This window comes from Solanum lycopersicum, chromosome 1, assembly GCF_036512215.1.
Source record: "Solanum lycopersicum chromosome 1, SLM_r2.1".
In the NCBI taxonomy this organism is placed as follows: Eukaryota; Viridiplantae; Streptophyta; class Magnoliopsida; order Solanales; family Solanaceae; genus Solanum; species Solanum lycopersicum.
Genome location: NC_090800.1, coordinates 84,216,023 through 84,231,482, shown reverse-complemented (window position 1 = coordinate 84,231,482; position 15,460 = coordinate 84,216,023). Strand labels below are relative to the sequence as shown.

The window sequence follows — 15,460 nt, the reverse complement described above, 5'->3', positions numbered from 1 at the left end:
TAAGTTAATCACGTTGTTCGTGTAATGATAATTCTAATATTGCTTAGTTGCTTGACTGAATCGACATTAGTTTTTTTGTAGATTGTTTATGCATGTACTTGGTGTTTGTGTCTATTGAGATACGTACGTCCTCAAAAAAAAAATTATTACTTTCAAACGGATAAGCCAGAAAAACTGAATCAAACCGACATAACTAAATCGATGGTTATTTTTTCGTTTGGTTTGGTTTTAGAAATTTAAAATCCGACTAAATTGATTTTGATTTTGATTTTAAACAATAACCGAATCAAACCGAACCATTAACACCCCTAGACTCATACATCTTTGATTTTTATTTCGTTATGCCATAACTATTTCCATAAACCCTCCTCCTTTATCCGGGCTTGGGACCGGCTGTGTTACATTACAAACAAAACACAGGCGGAGTTAAAAGTTTTTTTTTTTTTAGAATCTTAGATATTCCATAGCAAGCATTGGATTAGACTAGACCAACTGAAATGTATAAACTCTCTGTCTTCGAAATGTGTGACCGGGAGAAGAGGATCAAGTATAATGAAGGGTACTGCACGAGTGTAGTACTACTATAATGAATTAGGTATGACTTAACCCCAGCTGGAGATCGAGCGTGGATATTTTGAAAAAGTCTTTGAAAGGCGTTAGTCATCGATTTTCCGTTAAATAACCAACTACTAGTTTAATAGTAGAAATATAGTCCTCAATTACTTGGAGGACCACATGAGACTCCAATCGGCTCACTCACTGGGACCTGGGGATACGCAACATCGGACGTAACGGGTCAATTGGTGCACCGTATTCACACAGAATAGATATAATTTTTGCTCATTTTCGTCTGTTGTGATATACTTTGAAAGATTTAGCGTTTAGCTCATATGCATTTCCATTACCCTAGATATATTTTAAGCTCATGGCTCATTGCCTGTCCTTATAGTTGCGTTATTTTCTCCCTCACCAAGAATCGATCTATATTATCAACTTTATGTCTAATCACAAGGCACTAACTTTGAATCTAAAACTAAAACCTTCTTCAGACTGTAGCGGAAGTAGTAAAGCAGGGTAGGCTTCTACTTCACCCATGATAGCAATCCTAACAAGTGCAGCACTAAACTTCACATAAGACTTGGGGTCTAGAAAGTGCCGTGTGTGTAATAAGCTCAGACAGATTATTTGATACACAAAAGAAGTTCATACCTAAATTCACTACACAAGTATAGTATATTACTAAGATTAATGGAAAAAGGTTTATTCAAAAGCAATTCACAACTTAACATATATATCGATCAAAGCCTAGTGAATCTAACCCCTTCCAATTCAACCTAATTTGACATTATTACTCATATGAAATGCTACTAAGTACGTATTTCTAAACTAATAACTAGAAAACATGCAATAATTTTTTTTTTAAAGGGAAGTAGAAACAACAAAACACAACCCTTTTCTTTTTTTTGAAACCCAAATAGAAACGACTAGAAAAACACAAAATATTTTTTTTGAAAGAAAGTAAAACAATAACTTGAAAACACAAAAATGATTTTTTTTTTCGAAAACAAAGTAGAATCAACCACAAGAAATCCCTCAAACTTTTTTTCTTTGAAAACCGAAATAGAAACAACTAGAAAAACACAAAATGTATTTTTTCTTGAAAGAAAGTAAAACAATAATTCGAAAACCCTCAAACTTTTTTTTTTTTTTTGAAAACAAAGTAGAAATTAAAAAGCAACCAGAAAAAGCATGCAAACAACGAAAGACTTACGTAGATCCGATAATCGCCAAAAAATCTCTTTCGGCTTGAAGAGCATCATCAAAATAAACCGTTCTTTTCATGCTTGCAATAGCGATTCGTGCCGCTTCCCTATCTTTTTCCCTTGACTTTGCTTTCTCTTCTTTATCTTCTCTCAATTCCCTTTCCCACGAACGAACTTTCTTCTCCATCTCTTCTTCATCATACGAATCCCCAAGAATTTGCTTTTGTGATTTTACTATCATATTACAGTAGCGTTGTTTCAACTTGGCTTCACGAAGAACTTTATCATCCAACGCCATAATGTGAAAATTACGAATCAATTGAATTTTTTTTTTATATTAACAATGAACAACATATTGAAATGGATTTCCTAATATTGAGTTGAATTTAGTTTTTTTGTTAATTTAGGAAACCTGAAAATAGTTTCCTTAACAGATTAGGAAAACTTTTTCCTTCTGCGCTTGTAAATTTATACATAGCGGATATAGTAAGCATTATATACTACACATAGTCTTAAAAAGGGGTTGAAAGCACCGTAAAATTGTTCGGTTTTTTTCATAGTAGAAAATTCTCTACTATTATGGAGCGGAGTAGGTTTAGCCGAATCCCATTAAATCTTTGTGTTATTCTTTTTCTTTTTATTTGTAATTGTATGCTAGTTAATCACGATATATCTTTCAACGACAGTAGTTTAAAATTACGTGCATTTCTAAATTAAATGTATTACCCCATTTCACTCTCTTTGTATGTTGATTTTTTTAAGTCTTGAAAAGCTTATCGTATATAATCACTAGGTAATGAGCTCGCGTTTTGCGTGGGTATAAATCGTATATATGTATTATTGTTGTAATTTGATATATAATATTTTTATATATTTATGCACGATAAAATATATTAAATTTATGTGACATTTTTTCTTGTTTTGAAAGTCCAACCATTCATTTTAAGAATTTATTTAACAATTCATGGTCTAAAGTAATTTATTTAACTTTTGAAATTTAAATTGTAAGAAGGAGAGAAGTACAATCTGAGAGAAAGCATATACATGAAAAAAGAATCAATTAGAAGTGCACGAACGTTAATAGTATTGATATATGAACATATTGTCTAGCATTAGGCATATTAATTAAATATTTAAGAAATAAGTTCATCTAAATCATATCTACTAAAACATAGAGGATATATAATAATCTAAAGAACAAAAATATAAGTATATGGGCCATAACTTGATGGTTGTTTGAAGTTGCTATAACCGTATAGAAATTACATTTTGTTACTTGATTTCTATTTCTTTCAAAGCTGTAGTTGAGTTTGGGGCTTAATTGTCGTCTGAAGTAACTTCATTTTTCATCTTTATATAATTGATGCAACTAATTAATTAATATGTTTGATAGAAAATTCATGAACAATTATATTTAAGAAGCCAAAAACACAAGTAATGAGCATTACGAATTTAGAGTTAATAATTTTGATGGTAACTCAACTATCAATTGTTTTTACAGAAAGTTACTCAACTTTTATTTTCTAACTTAAAAGTCACTCAACTATGACTTCTTTGCACAGAAAGTTACTCAATTTTCATTTTTAACTCAAAGTAAATTTTTAACTCAAAGTAATGTATCTTAGTACTCACATGAAGCAAATAAGAAGTTCAAAATCCAAAATTTAACAAAACATGCTTTTTCATTCTTGTCAAATCAAAGGCTTAAAATCTTAGAAAAAGAAAAGTGAAATTTCTTAGTTGTGGTGCTGCCACGTATATATATACAAGTTATTGGCACACGCTTGTGAGACATTTATGTAATAATTCTAATTTATTTATTTCACTCATTATCATAAATTGTGGTGTACATTTCATTTTTCGGATCAATTTTATATTATTCGATTTGAATTTTATACTAATTTACCATACATATATACATTATATAAGATCAAGGTTCCCAAGGCCTGTAAAAAGATTGCCAAAGTTTCTTAAAATTAATTAGCATTATTACTATATGGAAACTTTTTCAAACGGTAATTTAACTACATTCATTTTCCAAGTGGAGAGATAAGAATAGGGCCTGAAATTTCACACCTTTCATCAGGCCCAAACTTGTGATTTGTTTCTCTATTACTTGATGTAGATTATATTTTGATTCTTACTATTTAATTTGACTTAAACTAAAAAGGGAACTTTCATATATAGCCACTTTAAAATAGTCTGATCACTCTTCATAGCTATAGTTTGATAATTACAATTCATAGTTATATGTTATATGGAGGAGAGAGGCGAGCAAGACTAGGAGAGAGAGGGAAAAGAGTTGAAGAAAGGTGCATTATATATGTATATCGGTTGATAATTGTATATAATACATATGTATTTGTATATATGGCAAGCGATATTAGGAGAGGAAGGAGAGAGGCAAGCGGTACTGGGAGAGGGAGGAGAGAGGCGAGTAAGATTGGGAGAGGGAGGAGAAAGGCGAGTGAGAGATGGTTGAGAGTGGGAGAGAGGTGAATTGTATAGGTATATAATTATAGATTATACATATGCATTTGTATATATGCAAGCGAGATTGAGAGAGGGAGGAGAAAGGCGAGCGAGATTGGGAGAGGGAGGTGAGAGGCGAGTGAGAGGGGGCGGAGAATGGGATAAAGGTGAAATGTATATATATATATATATATATATATAGGTTAAATAATTGTATATTATACATATGTATTTGTATATTCTAGCGAATTATACATATACAAACGTGACTAATTATACAAATTCGAATTCAATCCTCGTAATTAATCTATAATGTTAGTCATGAGTAGTAATTATAGCAAACTATAACTATGATGAGTAATTAAATATTGTAAGTTTGCTTAAGCGCGTAATTTTCGCAACTAAAAAAACTTGTGTGATAGACGCTTTTACTGGCATTAAAAAAAGTGTGTTTCTTAATTAGTCAATAATATTTATAAAATTATATTAAGATAATAATTAAAAAAAAAGAGGAGGAGAGATTGAGATCATAATTAGTGAAAGTAGGAGATTGAAGATTTAAGAGGATGAGACTCCGATCATTTGGATTTTAAAGAATTGAATATAAAAAATATATATTACAATTCTTTTTCAAGTTTTGTGTATGTTTGTATATATTATTCTTTTTTATCTTTTTTGAAAAAAAAAATGAAATTGATTCCTTACTTATTTTCTCGGATTATCCTACAAACTAATTTTTCTTAATTTTGTTAATCCACTGAGCTATTTTGAAATTTAAGAGCTGTAATATAGTTTAATCGTATTTTTGTCCAAAAATATTATTTTTTCTATCCGTTTGACCTTTGATTTTAACATAATTTATATCATACTATTTCCAAAATGATTTCATGAATAAGAATACATGCTTATTACAGCTTAACCTAGACCGATGATAAATTTGCTTATGTCTTTTGTTAGTGTTTTTAAATTTAAAACTCAAAATAATCGAGTACAAAAATAACATTTATAATACATACAATCAATATATATTCAATTTTCAAACCTTCTCCTCATGATGAAGACATTATTTTATCATTCACAAATAGCCATGGAACTGCCTAACCCCAGTTTTGTTCAATGTGAAATCCCACATTGTTGCATTGTGACTATATTTTTTCACATGTATAAATTTTTAATACTTTTAAAAATTATTGGTTGAGTTACATTGTTTAGAAATGAATAAAATAAAATGCACTCCTCCTTAATTGTCACTTATTGCAAAATAAACACTACAGTACTAAACTACTAATTAATCACTTTTAAGTACATCATACAATATAATTGTCTCATGTTGGGTCAAATATATTCACTTATTATTATTATTATTATTATGAACAAAAAGGTCTGATATACCCTCAACTTTGTAATTTAGAGTTGATATGCTCATTGTTGTGAAAGTAACTCATATATTCCTAACAAATAAGCCTTGAAAGACCACGAGTAAGAGATAAATGAGAAATATACCAAAAGACACAAAGATATAATGTGGTTAGGTCAATTGATCTACGCCCACAGAGGAGATGAACAATTCACTACATAAACATGAAAATGCAAAATATAGTGAGAAATAACCTCAACCAGTTCACTCGAAATACATGGGAGGTTCACACAAGTGATAACATATTACTTGTGAGAAATTCTCCCTCTAACCAAAACTCTCAAAGCCTTAAGACTACATTGTGAATGATTATTAAGTTAGAAGGAACAAACTTTTATTTGTAGAGTCTTAAACATTTTCCTATCAGAATAGGATTGGTTAATCCTAAACCTTATCCTAAAAAAACAAACATGTTTATGATTTTAAAAAAAACTCAGATTAATTAATACCCAATAAAAATAAGACGTAAGTACTTGAAAGAATTATATTCAGAAATTCTATTTTGGTTTATTTGCTCAGACCAAGACTTCATTTAAGTTGATCTTCATAATTGTGATATTGTAGTTGAGTAGAAGGAAAAAAAAATGTGTTGTTTGGGTTTAATATCATCCTTTCTCAACATCGCAATTGACTTTTATTTATTTTGATCATAAACTCAATAAAATTAGATACCAAATAATTAGAGCCTGGAAAATTGGTGGAAATTCTCTAGTGTAGACTTTTGGCTATCTTAAATCATTTTATGTGTTATATATTTTCTTATTGCACTAGAAAAAGAAAAAAAAAAGGCAAGACCAAGGCCTTATCTCAAAGTCATCACAATTTTGAGTGGACTACAAGAAATGTGGCACTTCCTTTGAATCTTTCTCTTGCTTAATTCCATGTTTACTACTTTCTACAACCTACGTGTATAACTTGATTTCATTAATAATAAAAAAGGCGTGTGATATTTAATCGTTAAAAGATCAATAATTTTAAAAACTTTTTATTGAATGAATTTTTATTTTAATAATTTACTCGCTATTTATATTTTGTATGTATTGAATATGTTTATATTTATTTTGTTTATAATAATGATTTTGTTGATCGATTAATTGAACACAATTTTGATTATATAACTATATTCAATCTAAAGTGCACCTTATATTAGAATTGCCGACAAATTCTATTGCTCGAATTAAAAACGGATATTTGTATCGTTTGAAAATGTGATCACTCAGGACTTTGACTTTTCTAACGGTGATAAAATCAAAGCCCAACTTGTGCAGTTCGATCCAATCTATTTATGTTTTGAGTTGGTTATTATTTCGTCTATTTATTAATTTTTTAAATAATTAAAAAATAAGTATGTAATTCAAATTGAATTTTGAGAAATTATGTCAAATTATTACTATTAAATTTTATTTTTTTATTTTATATGTTATATATAGTATTAATAAAGAAAAATAATATTTTTGTGAAGGTACTAAAAATTTATAAAATAATAATTAAATCTAATAAAAAATGGTAAATGACCCGTTATTAGCCCGTTTTGTCCCAACCAATTTTGATCAAAACAATTGAACTCGATTTCATGCCCCATTTTTCATCTCGACCCAATTTGAGTTGCCTTAATTTAATTTAACCTGCCTAATTATCGCTGTTCCCGCCCCAGTTGAGGCGAATTAACACCGTGTCATATTTTTAAAACTTTAGGACAACTAATGAGTCTTAGATACCCTCCAATTTATAGTTATTCCGTCGATATTTTCTTAATCGAGTTTATTGTTTATACTTGTTTGATACAATTACATTTGTTATATAATTGATAAATTTGTACGATTATGAGTTGATCTAATATGCATACAAAAGATAATAATAACTCGGGCACAAAGTTCGCTAAATTAATTCATTTCTCCCATATCATGATTCATGGTACGTAAAATTATTTACAGTACATTCTTATAAAACATGAGTAGCCACTGCGGAAAACATACAAAGAAATTATTTATCTACTTTGCAGATTCCATGAGTTCAATTTTTAATATTTTTATGAGTCGTCCGAGCCTCTGCTTTTAACCTCCACATCCACCACAGCCGCCGCCGCCGCCACAGCCACCACCTCCACATCCTCCGCCACAGCCACCACCACCTCCTCCTCCACTGTCGATAACAGCGGCGGTGACAACTGTTGCAGCAGCAGCCGCACCTAGAATTACCATTCCACCATCTCTCATTGCTGTATTGTCCTTGGGTTTAATTTCGCCCTTTTCAACATCACGATTTGCTGGTAAAGGCTTCGGCGGCAGAGGAATAACCGGAGAACCACTGGTCACATTCCGAGTCACTGGGGAACTCTTTTTCTTTCGGCCAATTTTGTAAAAACAACACGATATTAAAACTAGAGCTGCTGCAACAGATCCACAGACAATGAGTGCAATTGCATATGCTTTCATCTTCTAATTCTTAATTCGGCTCTGCTAAAAAAAAACCTTTGTCAGGCTTTTATAGCGTCAGATTGGCCAACAAAGTTGCAAATTTAAATTTCTATATAAGTTCACTAATGATATAGAAATTCTCTACTGTAGACTTTTGGCTACCTAATTATAGATGTACACTCATCGCATCAGAAATATATAAAGAGGTAAGACCCAGGCAGGTTTTGAGTGGATAACAAGAAATGAGGCCGTTTCTTTGAACTTTTTTTTTTTTTTGATATATAACCCGAGTTATATAGATGAAAAAAGAAAAAATTAAAAGTCTCTGTTATGCTTTGGTAAAAAAACATTTCTCCTTTATTAATAGTGGGAAAAAAATTAAAGTGTTTAAATAGATGAACACTTTATTAATTGTTAGAAGAGTTGGAAATTAATTTTTTAATAAAATTCGTTTTATTTATTTATTAAATCAAATTAAATGATCAAAATATTTTAATTGTTAAAATAATCAGCTGAAATGACCCGGTCCGATACTTTCCTATTTTATTTGAGCTTTCCACAATTGGAGATGAGTGATTTGAAAGGTTGCAACTTTCAAAAACAATCACGACAACAGAGATACATTTTGCAAATATTAGTTATTTTTAAATTAATTTAAATTTACTATTTCTGCAAAGTTTTTTCCGAGAAATGCATAAATACCCCCTCAACCTATGAGCGAAATCTCAAAGACAGACTTATACTACACTAAGATCCTAGTACTCCTGAACTTATTTTATAAATAATTTCTACCCCTTTATGGCGTACGTGACACTATCTTCTGAGCGCAGCGCATGTTGACTTTTTTTTTTCAAACTAGTACCACGTAGGTCGAAAAGGAGTAAAAAGTTATTTATAAAATAAGTTCAGAGGTAATAGAACCTCAGTATAATATAAGTGTGTCTCTGAAATTAGTACTTATAAATTTTTCCTTAAGTTTTTTCGTTATCACTAGTATTGTTTAGAATAAAGATAACAAACATGCTGGTTGAATCAATTTTTGCTAACCACACATAATAGGTAACAGAAGGCCAAACTTATAGAATTGTTGATCTTTGTGGCAATTGAATGAAAATAACATGAATTTCGCGTAATTTGAAATTTTATTTTCGAATTGAATATTATATTAAAAAGATGTAATTTATCAACATCAATTACAATGAATAGGTCAATAACTCAATACAAAGAGTAAGCTTGAAAATAAAAGAAGAGGTTATTTATTTGAAAGCTCGACGAGTTGCCACTCATTTCCTTGTAGCGGCTATAAATGGCCTTAAGATGGAGCTTGCTTCGGATTGAGAGGATCCTCACAATCTCTTTGTCTTCAATTAGATTCGTCTTTTTAGCAAGTGCATTCACAAACACCTTAGCCTCAGATTTTGCTAGATCCTCGTTCAATTTTGCCCCTTCGTAACGGTAGATTCTCACGAGCAATTATTTTCGTCTGTTATGATATACTTGGATAGATTTAGCATTTAGCTTAGATGCATTTTCATTAACCCTGGATATACTGTAAGGTCATGGATCAATGCATTTACTTTTAATTGCGTTATTCACTCCCTCGCCAATAATTGATCTATATTATCAACTCTGTATACAATAAGTTATATTTATTTTAAAATAAATATAATTTGAAGAATCATTTAAATTGTAGAATGTATCAAAATATTCTTTAATCTTTTGATTTAAGACTAAAGATTCGTAAAATGTATCAAAATATCCACTAATCTTTTAGTTTATGACTAAAGATTTATAGATCAAAATATTCACTAATCTTGTGCTCTTAAACGTATTATGTGGAAAGTTAGAATTAAAGAGTAATCAGAAAAGAGAAATAAATGCATCTCTATTAACCCTATATATATACATTATAAGATCATGATTCATTTTACCTATCCTTTTTATTGCATATTTGTGTTCCTTGTCACTAAATTGATCTAAATTACCAGCTCTATATTCGATCACAAGGTACTAACTTGGATCCCAAAACCAAAGTCCTCTTTCTTCACCCATGATAGCACTACATATATATACATCATAAAATCACGACTTGTGATCATGTTTGCATATCACTTCTTCAACATCATTGTCCGAAAAAACTTGTTATCTTTTTCAACGTCTTAACAATCTCCACACCAATATCACATAAAAGTATCATCACAATGTAATGCGACTAAACTATTTGATCATAAGTAACAATAGAATCGGTTTTGTATATCCACGGCCTAAATTGAAACGACTCAGTCGATCAGCTAGAATCACCGTTCCTTACCATAACGTAACAATTAATAATTAATAGAAACAGATCTGTTGATATTAATATAACAATTAAGAACTAATTGAAAAATATTTGTTAATATTGTGTTAAATTTCTTACCAGTATAATTTAGGAAACTATAATTTTTTATTAGTGTTGACACCTAATTTCGACCCCCGGTATAAATTAGTTCTCGAGCTTCTTAAATTTCCAAACAATTTAAAAATAATTAGTTTTATAAATTTTACGATTATTTCTCAAAATATTTTAAATTTTAGTAAGTATTCTATTTAGCTAATTTAGTTTAAATTATGGTTATATTTTGAATCACTATTTTACAATTAAAATAATTATATTACTAAAATAAAGAAGCTCGTTGATTAATTAATACAAATTCGTTTTATTTAAGATTTAGCCAAATTTATCCTCTTAACTCAATTTGACTATTTATTAAATTTAACCCATCTTAAATTTCCAATTTAATTTATTTTGGGCCATTCTTGCAAATTTCCTTTAATTCCCAATTCCAGCCCATTTCTTTTGTGGCCCACTTCCCATTTCTTCCCCTCAACCCTTTTTCAACAATTATTCACCGGGAAAATTATGTGGGATGGCAAACATTCATAGCTAATTATATTATAGGGGTATAGTTTAATTTATTTACCTTATATAGTTATAGTTTATTTTTGTTTGCTATATTTAATGGGGTCCACAACCTATTATATAACCAATGGTATAAAAACATTATTTTCTAATTTTGTATATAATTATACACAAAACAATTTTCTCTCTCCTTTTCACATTCCAAATTTTTCTCCTACATTTAATACTCCAGCTATCCGGTTTGAAATTCAAATTATTGTCCAAAATTAGATTACTCCCCCCCCCCCCGAAGTTGAAGTTCCCTTCCGAAGTTGAAGTCAATTTCGTAAGTACTCCTTAATTTTAGTTGTTTACCTCTTCTTCTTTTTTTTACTTATTCAAAATTTGTATATGTGTTCTGTTTATTATTTTTTTTCATATATTTTGATGAAATAATCGATTTTTTGTTCTTGATAGATCTAAAATTGGTCACACAATGACTGAATCATCTTCATCTTTGAGGATTACCAGAGGTATTCCTTTGCATGTCAATGTTGTTGACATTTTACCATCGTTTTCAATGGGGTTAACTCAAGATTTTGGGTTTGATGTAGGGTCATTGGGAAAATCAAATCAAGTTATACAAGAACAAACAATGGAAGAGCTTAGATCAAAGAAAAAAAATGACCCTACGGCAGTTCAACAAATTATTAACAATGCCAAAGCTAGAGGCATTAAAATAGTACAAGGAAGAAGAAAGAGGAAAGCTGTAAACATTGAATCAGAGGAAAATGCTTCTGAAGTTGTCGGATCTGAAGAACATAATATTCATGAGGTACTGTATTAAAACACAAAGTTAGATACAATTTTTTGGTTAATTAGATGTCAATATACAAAAAATATTACTTAAGTATTGTATATAGTATAATTGCATGTTTAATAATTGTATATAGTATATTGCATATTTATGTTATTTTTGTTTTTTGTATATATATACAAAAAAGTAATTGGACTTAGTTATACAGATGAATTTTTTATATATATGATTAGAATTTGTATATTCTATTAGTTATATACAAATTATTGAAAAGTTATTATATATTAAGTTTATATACATATACAAAAATTGATATGTACATGTCTGTTTTAATAGCTGGTAGTAGGAAATTATATATTACAGGCTCATTATTTTTTTTATATACATATGTACACAAAGTAATTGGATTTAGTTATATAGGTGGGAAAATATCATATGCGATTATAATTTGTATATTGTAGTAGTTATATACAAATTATTGAAGTTAGTATATATTAACTTTATATATTATTGGAGTTTAACAAATATATTCATGTACATATATAAATATACAAAAAAGGTAAGTTCATATATACATACAGTTTTTTTTTTGAATTTGAACATTTAGCTTAAAAAAAGGGACGTTTCCCTAAAATTGTGGCATTATCTAAATTTATTGTTAGCATATTTAACGCTTCAGTTACAAACCACTTTTTAAAATATAATTGTATAAATAAAAAAAATTATATACAAAATTAAAGATGCCTAAAATAACTAAACTATACCCATATAAAGTAATTAGATAAACTATACCCATATAATATTATTTAATCTAATAAGTTTGCCATATATGAAATTTTCCCTTATTCACCTCCTCCCAGGCCCAACCCTTTTCTACCCGACCCAATTCCCCTTTTTCCTCTCCTAAAATCGACCTAACCCCTATTCCATTTTTCCCCTTTAGCACCCGACCGACCCCATCTTCTTCTTCTTCCCTACGCGACAGGACCTAACAACCAGCGAGCAAATCGCGTGTCCCTTTCCCCTCAACCTTATCCTCTCGTACAAGAGCCGTTAGAAATTCGTGAGGTGTCAAAATCTCGTAGCTTCGTCGTCCTTGCTCCAAGATCGAACGGATCCCTTCTTGCATCCGTTGGAGATTGTAGTACTGTTGACAGACCTTTCAATGCTTTCTTTTCAAAGAAATATTTGAATTTCGAATTGAAAATTCGAATCTTCTTCACCCGTCTTCCCCCCTTAAAAATATGCATTTTTGCCTTCTATAAATATAGCCTTAGTTTTCACTGAAAAGGGGAGGAAAAATAGAAAAAAAGGAAAAGAAACAAGGAAAGAAAGAAAATATAGATAAAAAGGGAGTAAAGAGAAAAGGTTACAGAGGAATATGGCCACAAGCTTCCAGCCATATCACTGTATATAAGTATTTTGAGATAGTTTCTTGAAACCATAGAGACGTTCGTCCCTGTCCTATCGCTACCTACAAGGAGCTCTATATCGCCTTTTGAGTTTGAGTGTTGTGGTGGAAGACCTCAGCGTTATTTGTTGTTCCAGTTGGCTGCTCTAAAACAGGTGAAATCTCCTCGAGTCCTCATGGACTTAAACCCATCTCGTTGCACTTTCTCATTGAGCCGTAAAGGCTTGGACTGTCATCCTTGAGTCGTAGATCCCCTCAAAACTGGCGAACAGGCTAAAATATATCAAACGAGTTGCTGGAAATTAATTGCAGGTTCATCAAAAACCTGGAAAGGGGCTGTAAAATGTATTGGCAGGTGTTGATGAAGCTGTATAGCAGCTGTATACATACTTTATACATCAGTTTACAGGTCAAAAAACGTACAGGGGACCAAACTCGAAATACAGGTTTATAACAGTGAGTACATACTTCTGGAAATAATTTTTCAGCTGTCAAAAGTTGAAAAACAGGTTGATATACAACCTGTATACACATATATACAGGGACGATATACTATATATATGCTTAAAAAATATGATTGGCAGGGGAACATAGAGGGACGCCTATTCTAATTAAAATTCGGAATTAGTCAAACAATGCGGACGTAGGGTGCAGCCCGTATACATTATCGGGCGACGATATACACTTGTTTTTAAAAAATGATACAGGTATAAATACGCGGGGCAATACAGGGAAAAGTAAGGTAAATATATATTCAAAAGGTGCAGGGCTCAAGAGGTCCAAATGGGTCAGATATTGCTGTATACAGCATGTATACATTTGTATACTTTTATGTCTCTTTTCAGGGAATTGGGCCAGGGCCCTTCAGCCCCCCTTTTATTTAACAGGCCCAAAGGTGATTTGTTTCTGCAGGTTTTAAAGAAGGCCCAAGTATAAGGATTAGTTTATGACAGGTGGGTCAAAGCCCAAATGAAAGAATTTGAGCAATCAAGCCCAAGTTCAAATATTTCTTTCTCTATCATTTATTTGTTTGAATTATTTAATATCTTGGTAGAATTTTAATAATCTTCTAAGGGGTAGCCATTTTTCATTATTTAAATTTTACTATTTTTGTTTTACTTACTTTTATCATAATTTAGTTTTCCTTAAATTAATTCCCTCAAAATATCTCCCTTTAGAAATAAATAAAAATAATAATAATGAAATAAAAAATATTAAAACAAATTTCTTTTTACTTAGTTAAAAATTTTATTTTAATAGTCATTTAGTCAAATCGCCGGTCAACCGCGAATTAACGGGCATCCCGAGGGCCTAACACCTTCTCGGGATGTACATTGAACTTCGAACCTTTTTTCAATTGATTTTATCTGTTTTGAATCTTTTGACAGTTTTAAATTTTTTCTTGATTTTATCAAAAATCAAGTGGCGACTCCATAATTTTGAAAAGTCAATTTTTCTTAAACAATAAGATTAATTGATTTTTCGAAACCTAGTCAATACTTTTTCCATTTTTTAAACCAATAAACAAATAGTAGTATTTTTTAAAATAAAACAATTAGATTAGGAATCTCGAATATATTGTCCTAATCGGAAAACCTTTCTTCGTAGGATTGGAATCTATATAATTTAAAATTTTATTTTAAATTTATTTAAATTATAAGTATAGAATCTTTCTAGGAATTTGTCAAAAATTTATATTTTTTAGACTTGTTTTTTTATTTCTATGTGTTGTTGCATATCAATAAAAAGCTATTGAACGAATAATTTTATTCTGCTAATTCTTCATCAATTTAATTAATTTGTATATTTGATATTAACTTTCGCTTTTTTATAACAGCCACAATATATACACGAGTAAGCTATTTTATTTGTTTAGACCAAGATATTAGAATTGTGACAATATTGTTAGGGATAGTAATGAAGCGGTGCGGCCGTGCGAGGTGGAGGCGGGATAGATTGAGCTAAACCCCCTAGACCGTAAAAATTTTAAGCCGATTCACTCCGCCTCACTACTAATTTTTTTCATTTTCAAGTCACTCCACCCGCCCCACATGAACCTGCACTACGTAAATCGTTTAATATTTTCTTTTTCTAGGTAGGTTTGATACAAAAAATAAAATTCATAAAAATAAATTTATTTATTCATCATGTAATATTAATTTAATAGATAACGACTTAAAATTTTATTTTTTAAAAAGTCAATTGGAAAGTATGTTAGAAATTATATTAGTTTTGATTGAACCATTAGTAACTTTAAAGAATATCTCAATACATAATGTTCTATC

General features: G+C 30.2%; 1 protein-coding gene across 1 annotated transcript; it reads right to left on the bottom strand.

Annotated features, from left to right (window-relative positions):
* Window positions 1-7,526: 7,526 nt before the first annotated feature.
* LOC101265774 (glycine-rich RNA-binding protein 8) lies at window positions 7,527-8,344 on the bottom strand. The gene has a single exon (XM_004230061.5). The coding sequence runs from the start codon at window positions 8,085-8,087 to the stop codon at window positions 7,707-7,709; it is 381 nt and encodes a 126-aa protein (XP_004230109.1). The 5' UTR covers window positions 8,088-8,344; the 3' UTR covers window positions 7,527-7,706.
* Window positions 8,345-15,460: the final 7,116 nt, after the last annotated feature.